The sequence below is a fragment of the Stegodyphus dumicola genome, chromosome X1 (assembly GCF_044657685.1).
Source record: "Stegodyphus dumicola isolate Sdum_Otavi_A_Nest chromosome X1, ASM4465768v1".
Lineage (NCBI taxonomy): Eukaryota > Metazoa > Arthropoda > Arachnida > Araneae > Eresidae > Stegodyphus > Stegodyphus dumicola.
Genome location: NC_140780.1, coordinates 231,192,081 through 231,208,216, shown reverse-complemented (window position 1 = coordinate 231,208,216; position 16,136 = coordinate 231,192,081). Strand labels below are relative to the sequence as shown.

The 16,136-nt window shown below is 33.9% G+C and overlaps 1 protein-coding gene across 7 annotated transcripts in view; it reads left to right on the top strand.

Annotated features, from left to right (window-relative positions):
- The window catches only part of LOC118192806 (solute carrier family 2, facilitated glucose transporter member 10-like), a 216,332-nt gene that overhangs the window by 50,576 nt on the left and 149,620 nt on the right, over positions 1 to 16,136 (top strand). For 6 of the 7 annotated variants that reach the window (XM_085807064.1, XM_085807059.1, XM_085807060.1 and 3 more), the window contains exon 3: positions 9,071 to 9,187. In XM_085807064.1, coding sequence (XP_085663190.1) covers positions 9,071 to 9,187 — 117 coding nt within the window. Of the gene's footprint in view, positions 1 to 1,258; positions 1,326 to 9,070; positions 9,188 to 16,136 lie in introns of those variants that run through there. The other variant, XM_085807062.1, reaches the window with a different exon arrangement.

The following is a 16,136-nucleotide window of genomic DNA, read 5'->3' as shown; positions in this document are numbered from 1 at the left end:
AACTATAACCCGGCTCTAAAACGGAAGATCTACTCATCCGACAGGACTCTCCGCAGCAAATGTCGCCGAACTGCGGAAGGGCGATCAGCGGCGGAGGAAAAGTTACAAGGAAAATTTGAACGGCCAGCAGCGAGGTCCAAGCAGGAACACGAAAGAAGGTTCCCGGTTCCGCCAAGACCAGCTGCCATCAAACGGCCAAGACCACAAGCAGAGGAGAAGAAGAAGGTATTCAAGGGTGACCGAACTGGTGAAAAAAGGAAGCTTCCAGAGGAAGGCACTGAAGGGCGAGCCCGTACAAGAAGGAGAATAAATCAAACAACTATCTGCAATACCTTTAAGGACTGGGCCCAGAAAAGGATGTCCGAATATCACAAAGATAATTAAAATTTTATGTTACTTTGCAAACTTAAGTTAATCTTTCATTCTTACTGCAAGTGGCAGATTTCAAGAAGTTTTACCTCATGCGAGGTCTACCTTTATCGCCAAAAGGGCGAGAAATGAGTTGTTACCGATTTTGGTATTATGTTTTTCAATTACTCGCGCGTAAAACTAAAGTTGATGTATAATAGCGTTGTGTAAAGACTTAAATATTGTAAAATGTTATTGTATAAATTTTATTTAAAACATTCTAGCAGGAAAGAAGTTTAGTGTGAAAGACTTTTTGAAATGTATTATTTCAATGTAGAAAGAATTGGCACTTGCTTTGAAAAGAATAGAAGTTAACAATGTACTACTAATGTATGTTTTCAAATGCGTAAAATTAACGGCATGTTAATATGTCCTTATATACAATGCGAACTGTTATTTTAAATGTTAAGAAATACTGTGATATGGTAAAAGTGAAAGTAATGCCAAAAATTTTAACCTTATTCGTGTTACTGTAAAAAGGCCAAATTATTGCGAATATGTGTTAAAGTTTGAATGAATGACGCTACACTTCAGAGTTAGCCACTTTCAGAATAGTACCTCAGGGTTTAGAGATGAAGATAAGGTGTGTTACGAGGTCTTGTTATGTTGAATTTTAATACGTTAGTGTTTTGATTGTAGACGGTAGTGTTGAACACTGGTACATAAACTCATTCGTGTTCGGTGTTTTCTTTTACAACACATGTCAGAGAGCACGGGGAGAGATAATTAAATAAAAGTCATGAATGAAATAGGAATGTTAAGAGAAATATAAATATTCATGTGACTTGCCATTTGATTGTGTAACATTTCATTAAACTAGTTTTCCTTCCAGATCTCTGGAAGGAACCAGATTTCAACTAAAAACTCCTGTTTCGATGCAGTACAGATGAAAAGTAATTGTCCATGGAGCTGATAATGTAAAAACAAAAAAATTTTTTTTTTAAATTTCTAGTTTCTAGTGAGAAATGTTTGTAAAAGATTGGCCTCGCGTTAGATTCTAGAGCTAAAAGTTCTCAACAAGGTCGTTTTAGTCCTCAGTTTCAAACTAATTAACTCTGGCGGGAAGTATGTAAGGATCTTAAGTTTTACTAACGTTTATTTTATTTTAAATCTTTACTATCACTTCTTATTTTCTACTTCCGGCCAGAATTATAAGCGTTAAGGTTTTTATGCAAAGTTTGTCTGGCGAACGCCAAGTATTTAAGTTGTGGCTTTTTGCCAAGCGAGAGAGAGGAAGCAGTGAGTCGAAGCAGGCCGCTTACCTTAGAAGTTACGCAGTTGCTTGTTGCCTTCCAGGCCAGAGGATTTAATCCTCTTGATAAATTTTAAACGTATTGTAGTGTTCACAGTTCTCTGTACTACATACGCTTCCTGTTAATATAAGGCCAATCTTTCACGTTTATTATTCTAAAGTTAAATTAGAGTTTAGTTTTATTTTTATACTTTTACGTTTTGACCCCAAGTAGCGGGTCGGTGAATTCCGAAGTACGGAAGTCATTGTAAATAGAGAAAAATAAAGGGTTTTGTATACCCTTCTTGTGTATCCTGTTTACTTCCCACAGTTTTGAACATAGCTTTAGTAAGCTCTCTGTTCCGAGTCAGGTCCTTGCATGTTCCCGAAGAAGGTTAGAAGGAACATTGAACCTGATAGGCTGAAACATATAAAATTGAAGTTTATTCGTAAGGCTGTTAAAGAAAATAATATTGAAATTGAATATGTACAATCATGTTTACAAATTGCAGATATGTTAACTAAGGCTCTGTCCAAACAAAATTCTATGAACTGTTATTATTGAGCTGTTTAAAAAATTGTGTAATTTTTTAATATTTTCTATAATGTGCGATTAATGGGGAGTGTTGAGATATTTGTAATCGCATTCTTATTGGTTAAAAGTAAGTACAGTCAACAGTCGTTAATTCGGATACCCATAATTCGGAATGATCTATAATCCGGACATCAAAACTAAAAACTTTCTGCGCATGCGCCGCGTTGACACATGCGCAGAGGCGTTCACGCGTGCGCGTAAGACCTTTTACGACTGCGCATATGAGTGTGCGCAAGTGCAGAATACGTTTTCGCGTGCGCATTTTATGTATAATGGACGTATAAGCTAAAATTATCTAATTATCTATTTCAGTTAATGTTGATGATTGCGTTGTTCCTTAATTTTCGAATTGCATCCGGCTTATTATTTTTTGCAGAATGTAAGAGCAATTTTATAAAAGTAAGCTTAAACTTTCGATTATATCAAATAGAATTTCCGATACATATTTGTTAATATGTAAAGGATCTAAAGCGAAAGTATGTTTTGAAATCCGAAATCTGTTTATCAATTTCACGCTGCTCGGCGGCGGGCGCGTAATGAATTGGAAGTTGATTTGTCAGCACTATCCTTATCTTCAGAGCAGATGTTTTTATTTTATTTGGCTTATAATTCCTTACCAAATGTAGTATTTCATCTCGATATGCTCCGTCTTTGATATGATTTAAAACAAGTTCCTCGTCATTATAATTCGCTTCCGATAGCGAAGAAAAGTGGCAGAGGTTATTGAAAACAAAAAAATTTCGATTGACAAATTAGTCGGTGTTCTTGACACAGCAATTATAGGACTTGAACGGCGGAACTTTGTAACTGAACAAGAAATTATGTCTGTTTAATAGAATTAAAGAGAAAGTATTATCACATGAAACGAAGCAAAACTTATTAAACAACTTACATTGAAAGAAATGTTTAATAAAGTAAACAAATAAATATTAAGCTTTTTCTTTTTGCAAATTTTGATACCCTTTAGATCATAATTGTTCTTTATTTCATAAATTATGGTTTCATATTTTTAATTTTAGAATTTCTGCATGCCATCTTACGAGATTTAAACTGATGATCTATAATCCGGAAAAATCGATAATCCGGAATCGCCGATGTCCCGACGAGTCCGGATTAACGACTTTTGACTGTATAACTTTCTGTCACGTCCGATACGATGTTCGAAAAGATAATTAATGTTCTACACGGGGTAAGGTTTTTAGCCTAGATACCCAGGTGTCCAGAAGCACCGTCCCACTGTAGAAGTTTTCACTCTCTGCTTCTAAATCTGCATGTAACTTTGCTTATATTTCTCTGCATGTAACTCTGCGTGTATCTCTGCGTATTATTCTGTAATAAATATTTGCCTTGCAAACCACGGCATTTTCTATGTTCAACAGTTCTCAATGAAACAGTTTTCTTTAAACTCAAAATAAGGATAGGGTCATATCCTGTCTTACGACTATAATACATAATATTACAAGTTTAAATATAATCGTAGCAATAGCTGTTTCAGATTCGCAAGTAAAAAAAATTGGGGGCTTTAAAAAATATCCTGAAAGTGGCCGGAGCGCAAAATAAGGTTGAGAACCTATACTCTAGATACTATCACTTCCGTCGGATGAGTACCGCGGGTTACTCCTGGCATACCTTCCGATGACATTATTCTTCTTTATGCTTGGGAACGCCCAAGCGAATTGTTATGGTTTTCAATACTGCTCTGAATATTCAATACTGCGCGTGAAAATTATCGTTTGGTTTCTTTGAATAATAATGCCAGACTAAAAAAAAAAATTGACATGCAGCTTTCTGTAGATGGCCTTCCTGCTTCATAGAATAATAAAATTATAAAATCCTCCAAAGATTCTGTTAATATCAGAAGCAATCTTAAGTGCTTATAAATAGCAGAGTTCATGAATTTAGTGCAAACACACTGTATTAAATGATGATCGCGACCCAACTGTAAAAGCATTGTGTGCTCTTAAGTATATTGCTATTGTAATTTCATTGCGTTCTGTTTCTTTTATATCGCAGAAAATATTTCTTTTAAACTTTATATTTTATTTCCATGTCAATGCCCACATTTTTAAAATTACCTTAAATAGAAGAAAAAAGTGCATTTAGTATTATCTCTGACTTGAAACAAAAGAAACTTCCTTCTCTGATAAACATTATTTTTATACAAAGATACGAAACATGTTACACATAAAAAATGCGGAATATTCATAAAGTAATATAAAAATAATAAATTGACACATACGTATATCGATTTCTTTGTTCCAAAACTACAGTAGTCTACTTTAAAAAATAAATTTTACTTTCTCAGACTGACTACAAATATCATGAATTTATTGAGCATTATGTAAGCACCCAACGCTTTTACTATTTGTAAAAACTGATTTATTTCATGCTTTCGAGGATTCCATCTGTAGAGAATGGATATACAATGAACATTAACTAATTAATTAATAAACACAGCACCTTTAATATGAACGGTTTTTAATTAAAAACACATTTATTAAAAACTTCTGTACACAAAATTAATATACATTTACAGAGTTAGGGCATTAGAAGAAATGATGCTTTCTCTCTATAGGGAAAACACACTATATTTTTTATATTAACCCTTTGCACTCGAGTAATGACTCTCACTAACCATGTGATTTGATGCCGCAACTCGAGAGGTGAATCTCACTCACCATGTGATTTGATACCGCAACTCGAGAGGTGAATCTCACGCACCATGTGATTTGATGCCGCAGCTCGAGAGGTGACTCTCGCTCACCACTTGGTTTGATGCGGAAAGTCGACGCGGGGCAATAACTGTTTACGTTTAGTTTCTTCGAAGCGAGTTCCTACGCTCTTTCTGTATTATCTTATGAAGTATAAAATGATACCCCTTTAAATGGGGATAAGATTTTCTCATCTGAAATCTTTTCTTTTCTTATCTATCGCGAAGTCTGTTTTCAGAGAAATGAACCCGAAAAAGAGGCATCAAACTACATATTTCTGCAATACTTGCCCGACAAGCCAGGCATGCATCTTAGGAATTGTTACATGAAATACCATACACAGAAAAATTACAGAGACTACTATTTAAGAAACTGTGTTTATAAAGGTGTAAACATATATAAAATGTTAAAACACAAAAATTTTATACATTAATTTGTGTGTGTGTGATGATTTTAAGTTACTTGTAAGAAATGCTTCAAAAAAGCTGCAAAACATCTCGAGTTGCTGTTGCGCCGCGCGAAAAAGGCCCCCAGGACAAAGGGTTAAATTCACCCTAGTATAGTACCGCAAGAAGTATACTCTCTTGATGGCGAAAATACGGTGTGCTTCATTAATAGCCTTTTCGGTACTGTTCTCAAATTTAAAACAAAAGGTATGAAAGTGAGCGCTGGCGAAGTCAAGGCGTCCCTAAGCGTACAGCCATATCCAATCATGAGGACGGATTTTTCCCTATGCGCGCGGCGCGATACGGAATGCTCATATGCTTCTAAGTTCATTATCGACATCTTTGTGTCCATTAAGAATCATCCTTACCAATGAAAACATTGAATCTTTTTAATATTTGATTTTCAAATGCCTTATACAATATTTAAATGTCTCCGCTGCTGTTTTCCTGCTTTAAAATAAAATTTTATTGTCATTCTATGCTTAGCTTTTGAAGGCAGTAAGCAGATATTCACTGAATCAAAGCAAATGATTAACGTGCAGAAAATTCTATCCGCAAGCAGACGATATTTTCCAAAACGCAAGTTAAGATGTCATTGTAATATCAGTATCTTCCAAATATACAAAATAATAACCATGCATTTTCAATAAGCGTTTAGCATTTCCCCTGGAATTTTTAGAAAGATTAGTCCTAAAATTTTTTAGATGCACGTGTGTGAGTTTTGATCATCGAAAAATATAAATAACAACCTGTACATCATTTGTGAAAACGATATAACCTCCTTTATACATAGAGAGTATAATTAAACAATAAAAGAAGCTTATCTTAAAATTTGCAAAATATGGTGACAGTATCGAATGCTTGAATTCTAGCCGTAATGAAAGATGTCGAATGTGAGAATCATTGAAATGCGAAAGCCAGAATGTTTGAAAATGCTGGCATTTAGTTCTGGTGGTGTTTTGCATCCCTGCAATCACCAGACACTTTTGTATGCATTCAAAATATTTATACTGCTAGTGTCACATGTCCTCATTTAAATATAAACCTAAAATATAGCGAAATCCTTCAACATGTATAAGAAACGAAATTTTAAAGAAAATTTCAAAGGCATGACAATACTCTTCATCCTAGAAACTAAACTGACAGATGATATGTTGTGTTTGCGGGCTGTAGCTAAAAGAACATTAAAAGTATCACACGATAAGTTTTTGAAGTTTATTCTGCTGTATAGCGGTACCACCGAGTCATTAGTAAGTCCTTCCTAAATAATGCAGCGGTTTTTTATTTTCATTTAGTTTATAATTTTGAGAATAAAATTATATGAAAATTTTGATATGATGTCAATGCAATATTTGTGATTAGACATTATGATTATTTAGATATAGTTGTTTGTGAGTATATTTGTGATTGAGATATAAATGAACATTTGTTGTCATTTCGAACATGATTACACAGAAACAGAACTTTTAAGTTCTAGAAATTTCGATGTGATTGTTTTCATATAAAGTAAATATAGTGGGTGCGGACACTAACCCAATAGTGGACATTTTGCTCTTAAAAGGTTGAACGTGAGAACGCATGGCTTTCAAACATTTTTAAACTCCGGTAAATACATTGGTATTAAAAGCACGAAACAGTATCAATTCTTATCCATAGATCGACCTTTAACATAATTACGCCTAAAGTATCCGTTACTGGATCGAAGTCCACTACGAGATCTCACAATTGTTTACGTGTGGTGAAATTTTTCTTCATGAAAAACAAGCCTTTCACGTTAAAATTTATAGCGCATTTAAGAAACTCAACAAATAATTGTGAAATTCGAATTTTCTTAATGCTTAATGAATTTCAATGCGTCAATACATTTCTTAATGAATTTCAGTACTTATAGAGCATCTTTTGCCTCGTTGAGATTTCAGGTTTACAAATGATTCCCCCAATTTTATAATATCAGGGAAAACTTTTCTTGAAAGTAAAACAAGTTAGGTTATTCTTTGATTATTTAGATTACGGCAAATCTCACGAGGGCTATTTGCCTAACAGAAGGATGCTTTTGTGGAGGAATTTCTTAAGGGAAAATAGCATTTATTCACGTTAAACATTCTAAAAAGCCCGGAAACTTCCATACAGCTTCTGGATTTAAGCTCCCGTCGAAATACAACTATTCAGATATTTTACAGTTTGGCATCTGGTGGGTGTAAAACCAGTTAGAAAAACGTAATTATTAATGTTTTATAATCTTGGTTCTTACTGCGATAATGAATACGGTAATATAAATTAGGTACGAGCTTAAAAAATTGTGAAAATATTGAACTTAATCTACATAAATATGTTTTGCTATAGTCATAACGTTTACTGAAGTGACAGAGCATCTTACTGTGAAAATGCTCCACATAATATAATTAATAGATCACTTTACTTTATTAAAACATTACGCAAAGCTTTTATGTTGTGTCCTTTAAATATGTATGCAGAAATGTCTTCAAAATACGGAAAACGTAAGTCAAATGTGAGGTTGTGACAATTTGCATATTGCTGTATCACTTCGAACTTAGTCACGAGTTCGTTCCCTCCAGATGGTTATGCAAATTTTGAGAAGAGAACAGGGATTTAACAGCTTCATACAGCTTTGGCAGGCATAATTTGTGAGGATTCTAAGTTTGACTAACGTTTATTTTGTTTTAAATCTTTACTGTCCTCTCTTATTTTCCACTTCCGGCCAGAATAAACGCGTTAATCGGTTTATGCAAATTGTACATGCTAACGCTTAAGTATTTAAGTTGTGGCTTTTCACCAAGAACAGAGTTAGATGGAGAAAGAGTGAGTCTCCTTGCCACTGTACTTCACGCGAGCTTTCAATCAGTTGCTGTCCGCTTTTAAGGCCAGAGGTTTAGTCCTCTTGATATCTAAGACGTATTGTAGTTTTCCGCAGTTTGCGTTCTACATATGTAATAACCTGAAAGTCCAACCTTAGTGTTAGTCATCTGTGTAAAGTATTCAAAGTTTAGCTCTTATTTAAATTTAGTTAGTTAGTTAGTAGTTCTTATATTTTTACGTTCAGATCACAAGTGATTGGTCTTTGTATCCCGAAGTGCGGGAGTGCCTGTAATATCGTGGAGAATAAAGAGTAAAGTTAACCCTTCCTGCTTGCGTTGTCCATTCCACACATACTCGAACATAGCTTGAGTAAGCTCCTTGTTCGCATTCAGGACATTAGATGTTCCCTAAACAAATTAGACGATCAACTAGTCCTGATAAATTAAGATTGACATTTGGACTTGCGTATCGCATTAAATATCAGCCTTATGAGAATAGACACAGAAAAAACATTTTCAGATTTATTTTTATAATGTATACATCAGCAATCAGTGATACTATCCTTTTTATGGAAGTTTCCTCTAGTTTCTCTTAAGTGAAAACGAAAGTTCAGGAAATTTTTCTGAAATTTTTGTTTTAAAACTTTAAGCCTTAATCTCTTACGTTATCCACAACTATGTTTGTGGTGACAACGAGTCGGATTACATTTCTGAAACCGATATAACTTGCTTTCGGATAAGGATATCGAAAATAAAGCTTTAAAATGTTATTTTAAAATACTTCTATTATTGGTGCTGCGAATCTTGGTGCCTATACAACACTACTATCATTTTTTTTTCTATATTTCGATTTTATCTTTTAGGAATAACTTCTGGAGCTCTGCTACAACTCCGGGTTGAGTTTAATTTAAGCTGTTTCGAACAAGAGATGGTAGTAAGTGCTGTTCTTATTGGAGCCTTCTGCGCATCATTTTTTGGAGGTAAGCATATATTTATATTGCTGTAACTAAAGCAAAGCTGGTAGAACAAGTATCCAAATTTCATTAAAATTTAGTTTCTTAGGAATCCTATAACATGAAATTTTCATAACGCTTGCTTTTCACGTTTTATTTGTAAATTTCTAAACTAAATCCTTCCCTCTCGTCACACACGAGTTTCTAAGGCTTCGTAAATTTTAATGTTCGTAAGTTAATGATTCGAATATATTTTTGAGCCAATAAGCATCAGCATCATTTGGTTTGTCGAAGCAAGAAGCATATGCAATACGCTCGCCAAGATTTGAGTTCCGAACCTCCCGATTCCTAGCCGGACGTTCTTCCAGTTACAATATTTTACATTCTCCCCCACTTAAAGGGCTAATGGAGAGGCGGGGAGCATATTTCCCAAGTGCACATCAGCGTAGCCACTGAGGGAGGGGTTTCGAAAACTGACCAATGAGCTTCTATTGCTCTTGTGACTCTAAATCTTCGAGCCTGTGAGCGTATGTTGTTCACGTTTTAAAATGTATTTGTTTCGCAGGTATAAATGTATGGCGTAATAGCAGAAAATCTCTTAGTGCTTTCGTTTTATGAGTTTAATTAATCGCTGACATTTCACTTTCACGATTTTTATCACTCAATCGCTGACATTTCTTCGCGATTTTTATCATGCATTAATAATTGGGTTGATGTTCACGGCGTATTATCGCTCTTTACATCGATAAAATGACTCAAGATAAAATTAGCCTCGAATATTATGCATTTACTAACACCTGTGGGTTAAGAGAATTCAAGTGTATAATTTTTTTAGACTGGAAGTGTTACAATGAAGCTAGTGATTTCTTATTTCAGTGCTTGCATTGTTTTGAATTTTAAAGTGTAAGATTCAGAATACATATTGTGTATGATCTGATTATATCTATTATTAACAGTAAAAGTTAATATGTGAATAAATTGAATATATTCGTTGTGACTAAGATAACTTCATTCAGTTTGATGAGTATTTCTTGTGTAGACAGTACATGTAAGAGTGAGCAGTTATTAAATGTGAAATTTAACACAGTAAAATGTATACGAATTCAAATTAGTAAAGCTCACTTTGAATAAAATTCTGCATTGGTTATTAAACAATCGTTTTCATACAGACTGCAATAAAAAGTCCTGACTTCTATTTACATATGTAATTGGTATATATATTTTTCTCATATGCATAGTTTTACACTGGTGTGCAAAAATTAAGGACGAGACGGGTTTTTCAATATAACTTTGTACAAAAGCTTTCCAAATCAACACATTTAATACCGTAAGATCCCCAATACGTAAGGACATGAGTAATGTAAGCAACACTTACTAAAAGAGAAATCAGAGGGATAAAAAGAAGCTTTATTGAAAAAGTAGCATGGAGCGCAATGCGACTGAAGACCGAAACATCCCTGTGATGGGTGTCCAGCAAGAAACATGCGGTCATAGGGGATATGATCTCCCCTGACTGCTAGGCAGGTTTCACAGCGTCTGCCCATGCTGAGAATGAGGGTGTCAAAGAGTTGTTGAGGCATTGCTGCCCATTCGTCTTGCAGCGCCAATCGAAGCTCCGGAATCGTTACTGGTGGTAAGGTACGAGCTGCCAAGCGTCTGCCTAGAAAATCCCATACATGATCGATGGGATTGAGATCCGGAGATCGTGCCGGATAATCCATACGTTCAATATCCTCACTCTCTAAGAGCTGTTCGGCAGCTACTGTGCGATGACATGGTGCATTGTCGTCCATGAAAAGGAACTGCGGACCCATAGCGCCTCTAAAAAGACGCACATATGGAAGAAGAATCTCGTTACAATAACGGGTCCCGTTGACTGAACCTGCGTCGAAGATGTGAAGGTCTGTACGATTACCAAGCATGATGCCTCCCCAAACGAGAACACCGCCACCTCCATACCTGTCCCCCGCTCTCTCCAGATGAGTATGCGATGAGAATCGCTACTCAGACTGAATCTGCTCTCATCTGTAAAGAGTACTCGTCCCCAATTCCGGTGTCAATTGTCTCTCCAATTCCGGTGTTCCCGGCACCACAGAGAACGCCTTCTCCGATGAGCAGGCGTTAGAGGTACACACCGTACAGGGCGTCGTGCAAACAGACCACCACCGTGCAGTCTTCTGGCCACGGTAAAACGCGATATCAGTCGTCCAGTCGCCTGTGTAGTGTGTCTAGCGATTTCTCCCGCTGTCTGCCGCCTGTTTCTTCTGGCCTGTGAGGCAATATACCGGTCATCTGCGGGTGTGGTTCCTCGTTGACGACCACTACTAAACCCCCGGATAGCTGTTCCTGTAGTTTGAAATTGTCTCCAAAGTCGTGAAACGATGCTGGGAGCAATTCCGAACTCTGCAGCCACACTTGTCACACTGTGGCCTTCCTCCAACTTCCCAATGATTCGACCTCGGGTAAAAGCATCCAGATGTCGTCTAACAGATTGGTTATTCGCCATTTCTCGCTGAGACAGCAACTCGGTGTGATTTTAACTGCTATACGGCGTGCAATCTCTTTGCCAGAAATACTGATCTTACACCGACAACATGCTTTATACTACTCAGACACTCCCCCATTACGTCTACCTGCATATCTGCGCATGTGCTACCGTACATCACCTTACTTAATCTCCTGATTGGTCTTTCTGTCCGCTCTGCCTCTTCGTTCAGCTGATATGCTAATTTTTCGACTTCGTCCTTAATTTTTCCACACCAGTGTATGTAAAGATAGCATTTTGGGCTCAGATGTTTATCACATATTTCTTTCTTCATCTTATTTACCACTTATTAAGTAATATTTCACTTAGATATTTTTGCGGAGTATCCAATATTTGTTTGTATTTATTTCAAATTCATTCAACCAGGTAGTGAAATCTTTAATTGCTTCTATTCAATTCACAATTACTTATATTTCGCAATGAAAAGTTTCAGAGGAAATCGACGATGCTTTAACTATTTTGTGCAGATAAAATTACATGGCAGAATATTTTCAACCATCTTGCTTAAATCTTAAAGCCCGCGAAAGGTCATGTGACATGACATAAATATTACTGGATGCCCATTGGTCCATCCTAGAAACCACTCCCTCTTTGGATACACAGATGTGCACTTGTGAAATATGCAGACGGGGATCCAGTTGCCGTACCCTGGTGGTGATGAATTATTGTCCATCGCAATTTACTTCAGGGGCCGCTGGAATTTTTCGAAGCTGGAAACACTTAATAATCAAAGATGCCTTTGCCGAAATTCGAATTCCGGACCTTTTGGTTGCTAGCGGGACGTGCTTCTTAATTACACGACGAGAGCAGGCGGTAAGGAGCGAAAGTAAAAACAGTAATCGAAAGACACACACATCGTAAACATAGTAATCGAAACTATTGTAAACACAGTAAACGAAAGTTGACAGATATCGTAAACACAGTAATCGAAAGTTTTCAAACATTTTTAATTGACAACGCTTGTAATGTATCAAGACGTACAAAGCAAAAAATAAAAGCCTTTCTAGTACGCAGTTAGGGAAATTGAGCTGGTTTAAACAGTATGGTGCTTAGCTGGATAGATTAAGCCGGTTAAAAATAGGAAAAGAAAAGGAAAAAAATAACATATTCACTAGATTTTTTATTATAATCGCTAGCTTTCATATAGATGAGTTTATTTTCTGAATAGATAGTGTACACTTTAATTTTATTTTTAGAATAATATTTTGCTAAAAACTGGAAATCAAATCCTTTGTATCCTTTTTCAATGGCCCATTTCACGCATTCTGATTCACAAAAACCAGCTTATATATATATAAAATGCTAGGTCAGTACATTTTGAGCAATCATGCAATTGAGTAAATAAATCATAATTAATGGACCGGGTGAAACTCTTCTTCGGGATACACCTCAAATTTTCCCTATCCTCAGATCGCTAATGACTAATTAATAATACCCTGATAATTCTTAACCTTATAACTTAATATAAATTTATAAAAGTGAGCCAAATCTGAAACATTTCAGTATGCTTCATACTTTTTCTTTGGCCAAACTTACCCCATAGAGAATTTTAACAAATTCTAGCTATATGTTTCATACCTGGATTTATTTTCTATTTTCTATAATTCTATACCTAACTTTTCTTTAACTGCTCTTTTATATTCATCTTTATTTTTAAAATGATTAGACCATTTATCATCTGTTCCTAATTTGATTTTTGAGAACATTTTAATATATTCTTTGAATTAGTCGTTCTTTTTCCTTTTAAAGGGCAAAACTTCAAATATATTTAAAATTTTATATTGTTTTTCAATGACTAATTTAAGTTCTTCTGTTGTCCAAGTACCTAGAAAACTTCTTTCCTCATCAATATGCTAGCATTCCTTATTTCTTAATTTATAACATTTTTTGCATTTTCTCTTTTCGGCAATAGTTTTAAAATGATTGCATTGAATACTTTTTGAACGTGAGTTACATAATGAAAATAAAAATTTATCTCCTTAAAAGATGATACAGGATGATGTAATTTTCTTGGAGCTAACACCTTACATTTGATATAGCTATACCAATTTTTATCATATTTCACAGTACTGTAAATTTTATAAGGATGTTTTATTGGATAATCATCAAAAATATTAACAGTTGGATAAAGTGAAACAACAACAATATATCTAAATTTTTCATCATTGTTATTTTCCCATTGTAATTCGGTAGTTCACATCTACTGCCTGAAAAGTGATTTCTGAATTTAAAGTTCTATAAAATTCCTTTTCCATTCTTTTTTTCTTATATTTTTAAAATTCTTTAGCGCTATCTTAATCACAACGAGTTCAATTCCCACATCACTATGAGTTCATATCCCACGCCTTTTATCTTATTATCTACTTTTATTGTTTTTTTTCCATACAAATCTTTCATACACATTTGATTATGCATATTTACTTTCCTTTCGTTAAAATATTTAGCGCATCCATGCCAACAACATCCATGAAATTGATAGACAGTATTTTCATAAAATCCATTTATTTTGTATGTTTTATTATTCATACTCAATGTTTTCCTCCTCTCTATTTAGAACATGTTACATATTATATTTTGAGATAGATAATCTAACCAAGCAATTGATATTTTACTATGTTGATCTTTTAAAACAATTTCTTCATCAATAGCGATGGTATTCTTGTAAGAATTTATAAATAACCATACATACAGTTACTAGTATAATGTATATAAACGCATCAATATTCGAAATTTTTAAGACAATTTTCTAAATTCCAAACATCCTTTTCTCAAGATATCTACATAAAATCTAAAATATTTAATAATTTCTTTCTGAAAATAAAAAAATTCCGTCTTTTACTAAATTATACCATCGCATAAAGGATTGGCTTTGATTTGAAGTCATATAATCATAACCATAATAGTTATCTAGATATTTTTCTGCATAATTTTGATTTTTAGATGTGTTATTTAAATGAGGAAAATATCATTTAGATAATTTATTTAAACAAAATTTTTTAGGAAACTTTCTGAAGGGTAGAAGCGTAAAATTAATGGAATCAATAGGTTTTATATCATAATCGCTAACTTCTATACCGATGAGTTTATTTCCTTGATAGATAGTAAACACTTTAATTTTATTTTTGAAACAATATTTTGCTAAAAACTGGAAATCAAATCCTTTTCCATAATGAGCTATTGCTGTATAACCAAAATGTTTTTCATCGAATAACTATTTACAATATTCTTCACCGTCTTTAAATATTTTTTTATACCTGAAAAATCACAATTTATTACTAAATTAACTTCATGGACACCTGTTTCTTGATTTTTTTGAAAATCAGAAAAGATGCATTTTTTCTGTAAATCCTCCATAGTAATATTTGCTACACCAATAATTCTTATTTTAAATTTTATGTTAAATTATGTTATGTTCATACATATGTTTAAACAATGTGTCCCGTCATTTTCTTTACATCATTTACACCATTCTCTATTTTTTAGGCAACTATTTATACATATGCCTCTTAGTGCTTTTTTTTTTTTTTTTATATATAACAATTATGTTCTTTGGAAGCCATCCTCTACAATTTTTACATAGGATTTCGCTACGTTTATGGTCTTTTAGATTTCTTATCTTTCTTGCTTACATTTTGTACGTTTCCATAAGTTTTCGCAAACCTTTTGTTTTTTGTCATTTTCAAAGCATTCCACACATTTAAATGATCTAAAACAATCATTACAGGGTGTTTCTTCCCCTTGAGAAGACATTTTTGTTTATATTTTTATCATAACTCAGTTTGCAATAATGACAATGGTTTTTTTTCCCTAAAAAACCTGTGACAGAAGTAATGACATCACAGTGATTTCCATTTGATAAACGTAATGTATACAAGTAGGATTATATTATAAATTATTTTACTTTTTAAAAAAGTTTTCTGTAAACAATACAGTAATTTGAATATCTAAAAATTCTCCAAATTGTTTGGCATGCTCTAAATTACACATTTCTAACGGAGTATTACACGATTCACCTAATTTTACAACGAATGTTTTTTGTAATCATCTTCCCTTTTTAATACATATATAATACCATTTTTTGTTAATTTTTGGAAAGTAATTTTAACATAAAAGGTCAGGATTTTTAATATGTAGAGCCGTTAATATAGATCTAGCTAAAAAGATGTTATCGTTATTTTTACTCGATACTTCTTTAGTTGACTAAGTCTTCTTCATTGATTGTTTTTTTTTAAATGTTAATCTCCTTCAGGTAACTTGACTACCGTAAATTGAAATACACATTAGACTATTTTCAAATCTGTATATTCAAATTTATGGTTTAAAATATCTTTATATGTTTAGTAATCCAGTATTTAGTAGAAATCACTGGAGGATGAAATGGATCATATAATCCAGGATTACGTGCAATGATATGTACTTTAAAAATTATAT